This window comes from Ylistrum balloti, unplaced genomic scaffold, assembly GCF_031769215.1.
Source record: "Ylistrum balloti isolate Yb309-2 unplaced genomic scaffold, AGI_CSIRO_Ybal_v1 Utg370800, whole genome shotgun sequence".
In the NCBI taxonomy this organism is placed as follows: Eukaryota; Metazoa; Mollusca; class Bivalvia; order Pectinida; family Pectinidae; genus Ylistrum; species Ylistrum balloti.
Genome location: NW_026782466.1, coordinates 534,662 through 546,269, shown reverse-complemented (window position 1 = coordinate 546,269; position 11,608 = coordinate 534,662). Strand labels below are relative to the sequence as shown.

General features: G+C 35.0%; 1 protein-coding gene across 1 annotated transcript; it reads left to right on the top strand.

The window, feature by feature from the left end:
* The first annotated feature begins 124 nt into the window (after positions 1-124).
* On the top strand, positions 125-11,550 carry LOC132558611 (probable ATP-dependent RNA helicase ddx20). Its single transcript, XM_060223201.1, has 10 exons — positions 125-314; positions 2,130-2,224; positions 2,509-2,677; positions 2,973-3,084; positions 3,405-3,547; positions 4,183-4,321; positions 4,647-4,788; positions 4,905-5,010; positions 5,640-5,741; positions 6,843-11,550. The coding sequence occupies exons 1-10, from the start codon at positions 125-127 to the stop codon at positions 9,251-9,253; spliced, it is 3,609 nt and encodes a 1,202-aa protein (XP_060079184.1). The 3' UTR covers positions 9,254-11,550.
* Positions 11,551-11,608: the final 58 nt, after the last annotated feature.

Genomic DNA, 11,608 nt, shown 5'->3' with positions numbered 1-11,608 from the left:
ATCATCTTATTTCTATTATCCACGAATTCGGCATGTGCACCAAAATGGAGGACAGTCGTTTGAAAAACGCATCTTGATAAGCTAATTTCATCAAAGCCCAATTGTTACTCAAAGTGCATCGAAAATGACGGAAACAGTTGTTGCACATAACATTGGCGAGAAAAAGAGAACAAATGATGTTCTCATAAGTGATAACATTGATTTTGCAGGTCTGCTTTTATCTAACCCAGTTCTGCAAGGATTGAAAAGCTCCGGATTTGAAAGGCCATCACCTATACAACTGAAGGCAATCCCTTTAGGAAGATGTGGCTTAGGTGTGTTTGTTTGACATATCTATCGGAAAGGTTATGGTTGTTATAAGGCACATGTCAAAAGCATTTTGCTTAGGAAACCTGTACATAACGTTGTTGTAGTATTAAACGGTGGTTTCGATGTCATAATCCTGATACATCGTCGAGACTTAACATGACATAATCTTGTTGGTTTAGATTGTTTGTAGTATGCATGGTGGTTTTGACGTGTCTTTATTTTTGTTGTTGTGTATTAAAGCCCATCAATATTTAGTGATATTAATGTTTTATATATCATTAGCGCATTAGTTTCGGACCCCTTAAAATAATTTTTTCGCTAGCTACGCTTTGTCGATGAACTGATACAAACAAATACATAAATGAATTGGAATGTGTTCATACTCTGAGAGTTATTTAAAAACTGACTGGGGAAATACCAGTAATATTCTAAAAAAACATCCACAGATACAAGCTCAAATTCGCTCATCTAAAATGACAGACACGTGTATCGGACATGTGACTACACTTCCGTTTTTGATGACATCATTGAATCACAAAGACGCTTTGGTAAGCTTAGTGTGACCCAGAAGTACACATGTATTACATAAAATCAATGTGAACGTGAAGGATATCTGTGTTTGTGTGTGCACCTTTTCTGAAGGGCGAGATTAAAGTTTTTATTGTTTGAACTATTTTTTCTCAAATGAGCCATATTTCTTGGTAGACTTCTTTTTTTCATAACACTATTTGAATGAAGCAGATTTTCACCTACAACTCGCAAGTTAAATTAAAATCGGAAATTAGTTGCCAAAAGTGATAATTTATAAATAATCATGTTTTCATTGTAAGACGTGCAAGTTTGGACCTTAGCCAGAAAATTGTGAGAAGGCATGGTCTGTTATCATGGTCAATTTTTATTCACATGACCGTCTCCAACAAAACATTGGCATCTGAGGATGAATTGATAGGTCATATAATCCTATTTAGTAGGATGTTTGATATGTAAAAATGTGTATTAAAAAAAAAATACACAAATGTGTCAATGCAATGTATACTCCTATTTTATATTGAATGGTTTAAATCACATTTTTTTAATTCTTTCTGGAAGTATGACATGTTACAGCAACCAAAATTATCCAGGTGTAAGGTCAGGAAGGTCAATATCTTGTGTGATATGACTCAACATAATGGCCGTTCCAAAATACATAAGGGCTCGGAACCAATGTCTAGACGATAATGCTTGATACTATGTAGTATGTAAATTTTAGCTATGGATTTATAGGCTGTTAGCCTTCATGCCTCATATTGCTATTAAATGCTATTAAAACAGCACAACATCGAAACAAGTGGCCCAGTGTTATTATATTGTCATTTAGAATAAATGTTAATAATCATTATGATGTTCACTTCTAACAGGCAAAAACATTGACACAACAAACAATTCTCAACAAACTGGAACTGAATATTGCCCCCATGTTCTTTCTTAGGCTGATGCCAGATCAATTTTTTTGTTCTTGTGATCATTATATCACAAAAATTTACAGAATAGGGAAATATCCCCTAAAACAGAGCTAATAAGTGTAGTTTATCAAACATTTATAATTTTTAAATCTTGCCATCAGGAAACAGAAATATCAATGTACGCCTTGTATATCTACCCTATCCCTCTTTAGAATTCTGACCAAAGCATCTGTCTGAAACTTCTCCATTTCTCAAAATGACCAAAAAATACCCTTTTTCAACAACGGGTATAGTAGGGTATATTCCCCAAATTCTAGATTAACCCATATATTTTCTGGAATTGTGTGGTTTTCTTATAGTTTTGTATATTTTTTCCAGATCTAATTGTCCAGGCAAAGTCAGGAACAGGGAAAACTTGTGTGTTTTCTGTTGTTGCTCTGGAGGGCTTGCAAACAGCCAGCTATGCTTTACAGGTATGAGAGATGATATGTACACCTCCTAAAAAACAACAGTTGTAGTGTTGTAGGGGTATCATTTGTGTAGTCCCAGTCAAATACTAACAGTGACATATATGTCCAACTCATTTAAATTGGTAATATAAAGTTCATTTTAAGCTGTTAGTTAATGTATGCATGGTATTAGAAAGTTTGATATGGATTACAAGTTTATGTTGTTGCATATTACAAGTGTATAATGTTGCTGCTGTACTGTATCTGTAGAATATCTGTCTTTATGATGAACGTTATATCCCTAACAGGTGTTGGTGCTAGCTCCTACCAGGGAGATTGCCATTCAGATCTGGGAGGTGATCCGAGGCATTGGCCGAAACGTATCACACCTCTCTTGTCAAACATTTATCGGTGGTATGCCACTTCAAGAAGATCGACAGAAACTGAAAAAGTGTCACATTGCTGTTGGAACACCAGGTTCATATTTACTCTGAAATTGTCTCACAAAAAGCAGTACTTACACTGTTAAATGACCTGAACATATTTGCCGATTCTAAATATCATAAGATATATTTTTCCAGAACAAAACTTTTCCCTATACTATCTACTTTAAATATTCAAAGATTAAGAGTTGGGTGATGTTTGAAAATTGGTAATAGTTTGACTTATGATAATAACTAGCAGAAAAGATGTACTGGGTACATTGTACCACATTTTGTTGGCTTAAGAAAGGTTTCACTCTAGAATTAATATTAAGTGTTATGGTTGACAGGTCGTATCAAACAGCTTATAGAGAATGGGATGATGTCGACAGACAGTATTAGGATGTTTATCTTGGATGAGGCAGATAAATTACTGGAGGAAGGTTTTCAGGAACAAATCAAGTAAGTGCAGTTTAAAGTTTAGCATAAAATTTCTAATTCAGATGACCCGATTGCCAAATTCTCGTCATTTCATTTTTGGATAACAATACAACTAATTAAGATCAATGGCTCTCAGATATCTGCTAATACAAAAATGATACCTTATCATACATAATAGAATAAGAAATTTCGAACTTGAAGAGGACAAAAACTTGTATGTTGAATTGCATGTTTTCCTTCCCATACCTGTTAAACCAAAACATGATTGAGTACCGTGGAAAAAAACAGATTTCTAGTTTTGTAATCTTATTTAATCATTTGTTGTATTTTTCTATAAATAGTTGGATTTATTCATCCTTGCCTGAGAATAAACAGATGCTCGCCTTGTCTGCTACCTATCCAGAGTATTTAGCTCTACATCTAACTGCCTACATGAGAAATCCTACCTTTCTTCGTCTCAACATTTCTGATCCTGCTCTTCTTGGTGAGTGGTAATCATGTGACCTCCACCACATTTGTGATGCTGGACACAGTCTCCAATTTAACAAAAAAAAGGAATCTTTTCAAGTTTGAAATCTGAAAGTATTTTGTAAATAAAGGCAGCAGTGTTAGGTTGGTAACATAAAAGAATGTTCTAAATTTTGTTGAAGTAGCATTGAATTTCCAAATTGCTGAATAAATTAAAAATTATATGAACAAGATTTTCAAAAAGGGAAACATCAAATATGTAGATCATGAAATTATTGGTACATTTTTACATATATTACATTTCCAAGTAATGGCTTAAACTGTTGAGAAAGTGTTATCAATTTTATTTCATTTGGTGATTTAGCAAACTGACTGTAATTTGATTTTGTCCTTCATGTAAAGACAACTTTGCCCTGCTTATTCAAGTCTTAGCTGTAATTGAGTATGTTGTTTGGCGGTGTTGGAAATGTTGTGTAATAGCTGTTTCACCAAATGACAGCCCCACCTGTATACTCCCTTGGGAGTTGAGAAAGATTATGGCTGATAGCATAAGGCTTGATTATGATTTATGATTTGCATAGAGATACTTAGGTTGCTGTGATAAAAACAGTGTATAAAAACATTCACTTACTTGAAAGTTTTGGTTTCCAGGAATAAATCAGTATTTCCGGTCTGTGCCGTACCATCCCATGCCTCACAAACAATTCGAGAACAAAACCAAGGTTGTCACTGAGATACTGTCTTCTGTGAATTTCCAGCAATGTTTGATCTTCTCAAATCTGCAGACAAGGTAAACTGTGTTCTGGAATATTGTTGATGCTGCAAAATTTTTTTAATTAACTTTTCCAAGAAGATTTATCAGTTGTGTCAAATTAGTTCTGTCTTTTTTTATTAAAAATTGTTTCATCTACATGTGTTTACCGTCAATACAACTTTCAAACTTTATCATTGTCTGACCTTTGTTGTTAGGTTTTCCTGAATTAAACTAAATATTGTAAATTAGTTTTTCTTATTATTATTAATCCATTATGTACTGGAAAGCTATTTAATATTTACCAGTAAATCAGTGGACCAAGAACAGCAACTAACAGATTGATACTCTTTTTGTTTTACAGAGCTCAGAACATGGCTGACAGCTTGACCAGTCTTGGATGGCCAACGGCTTGTATTGCAGGATGCTTGGACCAAAAAGACCGCAACGAGGCCATGAGTAAATTGAAGACGTACAAGTGTAGGGTTCTCATCTCTACAGATCTGGTAGGTGATACAGTACATTTTTTCATTAATTTTGATACCCTGAATATATTTAGTAAATTTTGAAACTCTTGTCTCTGTCCATCACATATATAATGAATGTATGTTTTCCTCCTCAGACATCCAGAGGAATCGATGCAGACAAAGTGGATTTGGTGATCAACCTTGACATTCCCAAAGACCATGAGACTTACCTGCACAGGATTGGGAGGGCAGGGCGGTTTGGTAGGAGCTGAAATTACATTGTCATATAAAAAATATCACAAATTCTACCCTGTACAACAAGTGCTAGTTACAAACATTAGGACCTATAGTCATACAGATATCATGTAATGTTACAAAATATTGGACATAGGACAAAAAAATTGTTGAATGTGTAGCTTGATCAGAAAGGAAGCACTGTTATGTCATGTTTTATGTCTTTTAAAGTAAGTCTTAGATTTAATGTTAATTAACTGTCAATTACATAAAAATTTCAACTTCTTTGAGACATTGAAATGTTTCTTGGTTCTTGTGTTCATAGGTACAGTGTCTAATAAGAGAATGCGACAGTTTTTAATTTCATGCATCAAGTATGATACATATAGTGCCATTTGTAGGCATTGTGTTCTTGATACAGTAGACCCAAACCACTTAGGATGTTAAATTCACTGTGTTTTGGAGTGAAAATTTGCCAATATCTCATTTTATATGTTAATGTAATGAAACACCAAGTATTGATTTTTCAATTTACCACAATGTTAAACAAGTAATCTAGAAAAGAATGTTTGATACAATAACGATGTTAAATATCATAGGTATTATGGTGTTTTTTACAAAACAGACTATTTAGATAGTTTTTGTTCATATTATAGGAACATTTGGTGCTGCTGTAACCATCATCAGCCAGGGACAGGAAGAGCTTGACCTTCAGTCTGTAGAGGGCAGATGTAACACTCACATCTCACCACTACCTTGTAGGTTTACTCAGCAGGGCCATTTTTTTTTCATTGGTTTGCCCAGTAAGACCAGGGTTTTCATTTATGATTCCTGTCTGTAATGTCGCATTTTAAATGTTGATAGACTGGTTTGTCTGCATAAAGGAAAGCAACCCAGTATACCAAAGACTAAGGTGAAATGTTTTAACAACATATTGTATTGTTATTATAATACTATTATCAAATAGGCATCTGTGTACTCTCAATAAATAGGTTTGATAATTCTATGTGGATAACTGAGTTAGTAGTGTCGCATGACAAAGTACTCAGCTTTCCTCAACAACACCAACTTTCATATTTTCCACTTATAGCAACCACTTTTTCCCCCATGATAGATCTGTGACCATAACTCCCATTTATTCACCTGTCTCACAGTCCTGTTCCCTTTGTTTAAATGGCTATGTTCCCTACGCTACCTTGTAGATTATTATAACCTTTGTTTCATTTGATGTTTTAAAGTTTATACCAGAATACCATTTTTATACCTTGACATTTCAACTCATTTTTATAAGAGAGTTTTTATAACATACCTAATATTAAAGTTCATGGTTGGCCGGTTACTCAAATGGAAGACTGGCTATGTATATTACATCAGTGTTGTTATTGTAGCCAATAGTTAACTTTGATGAAGCAAAGCTATCAGCAAAGTGTTATTTACATGGCCCAAAGACGAAGGCAGAGTTATAAGTTACCATCCTTGTATACTGGTACTCACTTTAAAAAGATTAGGCATGAAATATGTTACATAAAAGTATTTAGTTATAGAAAACAAGTTCCCAGAGTTATCATATTTATCTGATAATCTGATCATGTCTCATAATTAAACACGTTTATAATGCTGTCCAGTAAAACCACAAAACATTATGATATTCTTTTTATATCATTGTCTTATAATAAGCCCACTCCCTGACTTTGAAGCAGAGATGATATGTTGACCCACTCTATTATCACCTTTTGTTTTGCAAACTTTCAGGGTTGGATGTTTGTTGAATTTGATCTAAATTAGTAAGAAATCTTTACTGATATTTGACTGCTTTCACAAACACAATTATGATGTACATGTATTTGTTTTGTCTATAGATCCAATACCAGAAGACCTTCCGAAGTCAGAATGTAAGATTACTATCGATGATGTGGTTTCATCCAAACAGATCATCACTTCACCAAAAAAAGGAAACACCTTCCTCCAAAAGAAAACTAATAATAGACGTAACAAAAATAAACAAGATAAAGACTCATCGTTTGAAAAGAAAACAAAGGAAAAAACCTGGCAGCAGGTTGAGTCTGAGGAGACTGATGGTGCTATGTTGACTTCTGAAGTGACTGATGGTGCTATGTTGACTTCTGAGGAGACTGATGGTGCTATGTTGACTTCTGAGGAGACTGATGGTGCTATGTTGACTTCTGAAGTGACTGATGGTGCTATGTTGACTTCTGAGGAGACTGATGGTGCTATGTTGACTTCTGAAGTGACAGATGGTTCTCAGTTGAATTCCGATAACCTCAGTGGTGACTCTAGTTTACAAAATGGGGTCACCAGTATTGATCCTATGGAAACAGTAAATGATACTGAATCTGATCTAAATATAGCAAGGAGTACTGAGACAGTTCCAAACAGTACAGAGAAGATTGGTGACAATTCTGAAAAACAAAAAGTACATGACACAGCTCTTACAAAGCATGAAAAAGAGTCTGTTGATGTTAAAACACAAAATCAGAATTTGAAAAACTTTGTTGTTGAAAACAGTAATCAGAATTCCATATCTGTGTCAGCAAATGGAAACAGTATGGTTTGTACTAATGTTCGTCCTCAGATTCCGTCTTTCAAACATTCTGTTGATTATAATCCTGTTTCTAATCCTCACACCTATGAGAGTGCTAAATTAGACTTGGAGGTTTACAAGAATAGCCTTGGTAATGACAAGACAGCTGGTGCCTACAATAGACAATTCAAGGTCAAGGTTGCTTCCACTGCCCATCATTCCGTTGATCCAACTGTCAAACAGGATTTACTTAAGAAAATATCACTTGTTCTTCATAATCCTGAAAGTAACCCCTTGAGAGTGTCTGAAAGAGTTATGACTGCTGATGTAACAGACAGTGTGACAGATAAGGAACTTACAATGAAACCTTTGTCGGTATTAATTTATAATAATGAAAGAGAGAAACAGAACTCATCCCATGATAAAGATGAAAAGCAATGTGACTCTGGTTTGTTAACATTTAAACAAGTGAAGGAAACAAGCCATCAAACACCAGGGGCTGTCAGGGACAGTAATACAGTTCAAAAACAATTTGTCCAGGACAGTGATACAGTTCGGAAACAAGTCCAGGGCAGTAATACAGCTCGGAAACAAGTCCAAGAGAGTAATACAGCTCGGAAACCAGTCCAGGAGAGTAATACAGCTCGGAAACCAGTCCAGGGCAGTAATACAGCTCGGAAACAAGTCCAAGAGAGTAATACAGCTCGGAAACCAGTCCAGGAGAGTAATACAGCTCGGAAACCAGTCCAGAACAGTTATACAGTCCAGAACTCTGTTAAAGACAGCAATTCACTCTGGAAAAGACCTGGCTTAGAAAGTGATACATCCAGGAAACAACATGACCAGGGCAGAAGCACAGCTGGAGATCATGCATCAACTAGATCATCTGTCTCGGGATCTATATCTGAAATTCACCCCAATGCTGAACTCTCACAAATCCCTGGTGCACAGCAGGCAAAACAAAACAAAAATAAAAATCAGGAGAAAAAGTCAGTAATTTGTAAAACCAAGTCACCTGACAAAGCAACTTATAAAAGTAAATCTTCTGTTACCAGGACAACCAGTGAATCATGTGACATTCCAGCTGTCGGTAGCCAAGAGCCCTCCCTAGCATTAATGACTGCCATTGCTAATGTTATGAAAAATTTGTTGATTCATGAGAAGTGTAACGATGAACAACTGGAGGAGAAAGTTTTGAAATTTTTGAAAAAATCCTTACAGGCTGACAGGATGAAAAATGATGTCAGAGAGGTGAAGGAAGAGTCCGATATATCGGAGACTGATTCATCGTCTGATAGTGAATCTTCTGGAGAGGAATCCGATGACGAGAGGACACAGGTCGAAGAGGATGGCCCGTTAGAAGATCATCATTACCAGAAGTTTCTACAGGGTGAAGGATACAGAAATGAGACAGAGTGGGACGAATGTATAGAACACAGTGACGATGAGGATGAAGATTATACAGAATATGAACCTTATCAAGGAAATCCTAAAGTGTCAGAGTTTTCCCCACAATATCCTCACTGGAATACATGGGGATACCCCTATCATGTCTCAGTGCCACCCTGTTACTACCCCTATCCTGTTTACTGGTACTACCCGATGTATGCCAGTTATCTGCCCCTGGAGTACCAGCCTTGGGGCTCCAATACACAGACCAAGCAATACCTACAGACTGTTAGAAACAATCAGGCACAGTACATACATCAAATGCTTCATAAAACATAGCAGTCCCTTTATCTGCGTCTTTTCAGGTTTAGAATATGTACTGATGTTTGTGGTCAAGTCTAAGGACTTTAAAAAATGTGTCCATTGAACTAATAAGGTTCTCAATACTACAGTGTAGACTATGTTTTGTAAACATGAATATGAAATTGTTTTCTTTACTTTTCAACTCTATCAATTATTCATAATTTGTGTTTTACTCTCTGCATCAAATAAAAAAATCCACTATTTTCTATTAAAGTACCTTAGTGACAGATTGAAGAGCTACTAACACGAGCATTCTATTTTTAGTAATCATTTATTCACATTGGTTTCGATCATCCAGTCGATATCAGAATTGTTCCCATTACACTGAATTCATCCTTCCTCGTGGAACTGGGCAGGCAGTGGGTGACAGGGTCCTGATGTCTTGTGCTATGTATTTCTCACATTAATTTTCAATCCTTGCAAAACATGTATGCAAGGGATATTAATTTGGGCTCCTTCCATACGACTGTCTGTCTGAGTGCTTTTCCAGGCTATAACTTCAAAACCGTTCAATTCAACTTCACAAAATTTTAGTGACCTAGTTATGCCTTTTCCACTAAACTCATCAAAACTATCTATATATAATAGGGTAGTGCCCTAGATGTGCCCTTTGCTATTGAAGACATTTCATTTTTTAAATTTTGTTTTCTGTTTCCATGACAACAAAGTAAAAAAAAAAAAAAAACATAGCATTAACTTTTCTTTCCGGGCTAAAACTTTGAAACTGTTCCACTCAAGTAGACATTTTATTAGCCCACCATTACCAGATGTGTTGTCTGTCCGTGAACAATTTTGTTATTGCTATTTCTTGAGAAGTACTGGATGGTTCTTTCTCAAATTGTATATGTTCTCAAATTTCATGTGTATGTGTCCTAGATCCCTAGTTGTGCCTGTTTGATTTTGGTAGTGATCAGAAAAAGGAAATTGGTCACAGGCAGCCATCTTTGCTTTTAATTTTGAAAGTTTGTAAACGTTACTTCTTGAGAAATACGGCATAGATATTTCTCAAATTACATGTATAGGTCCCTCTTTGTCCTTAGTTGCCAGTTTGGAACTTATCAGAAATACAAATTGACTGACAGGCAGCCATCTTTGGTTTTGCCAAGTGAAGATTGTTATCCCTATTCCTTGAGAAATACTGAATAGATCTCTCAAATTTCATATGTATGTTCCCTTTGGTCTCATCTTGTGCCTGCTCGATTTTTGGGACTGATAAAAGGAAACTATAAATGGCTTCCAGGCGACCATCTTTGATTTGGCAGGTAAAGATTATCATCCCTATTTCTGTAGAGGAATGCTGAATTTTCTAAATGTTAAGAGCAAAAACAGAAAAGAAGAGAAATGAGGTAAAAATCAAACTTTCAAACAGCAAATAAAGATCAAACAATGGTGGATGTCAAGATCCCTATGGAATCTTTTGTTATTTATCTATTTATCTATTGCCATCAAATTTTATGATTTCTTGTGACTTCTTGTATTACTCCAGGGCTTATAGAGTGTTGCATAAATTTGTCCATGGACAATACCAAACTCTATCCACATATCAACAGTCAAACAGACAGGATCTACATCAAGATATAAATTCTTACTATAAGGTTGATATATGAAATATATAAATATATAAAATTGCAGTTGAGGAGACGCAAGGAAATTTAATTGATAACTGACAAATGAAGACTTTACATTTTGCACAGACACTTTCACTGTATTAGATCTTCAATTGATAGTAGCAGTAAATAATTGATTGACAACACAAATTGTTATATTAGTATGCATATTATATTTGGGTTTTACACCAACAGCTAGATGAGAGGAATAATGCCACACTTTGATCGTATTTAATTTTTGGAAGTCACAAGAGACATAATTGAGCATAAAATTTGGTGAAATACAATTTTCTTTTGTCAAAATTGTTTAATAATGATTGTTAATATTGAAAGCTCAATCATTGTACTCAATTCTTTTTAATTACTTTATTTTCATTGTTTGTCAGTAGCCACAGCTAGGAGTAAACAGTAAAATATTTCAGCACAACATATTTCATGTAACAGTAAATCAGGCGTGAAGATACATACAATATTCTGGTTTACCATTCCACTTTGTAAGTCTAGACTATCTTAAGAAGGATTTATATCAGGATTTAGTTTCAATTGTGAGTAATGTTTGTGTAATTGCTTGTTATTGTGATATGTAACACCTATCATTGTGAGGTGTCCTGCAAGGCTTGTTATGTAACACAATAAAAATACAGTTGAATTTTATAACTGATTAAATTATTGGTCTGAATTTATGCATGTTAATGCAAGTTAAATACATTAAATAAATGAAATA

What these genes read in the sequence shown, in the direction of transcription:
- LOC132558611 (XM_060223201.1), top strand. Translation starts at nt 125, where the DNA reads ATGACGGAAACAGTTGTTGCACATAACATTGGCGAGAAAAAGAGAACA. An exon ending in TTTAGGAAGATGTGGCTTAG is followed by an intron (nt 315 to 2,129) that starts GTGTGTTTGTTT and finishes TATTTTTTCCAG; the next exon opens with ATCTAATTGTCCAGGCAAAG. An exon ending in GGTTTTCAGGAACAAATCAA is followed by an intron (nt 3,085 to 3,404) that starts GTAAGTGCAGTT and finishes TTCTATAAATAG; the next exon opens with TTGGATTTATTCATCCTTGC.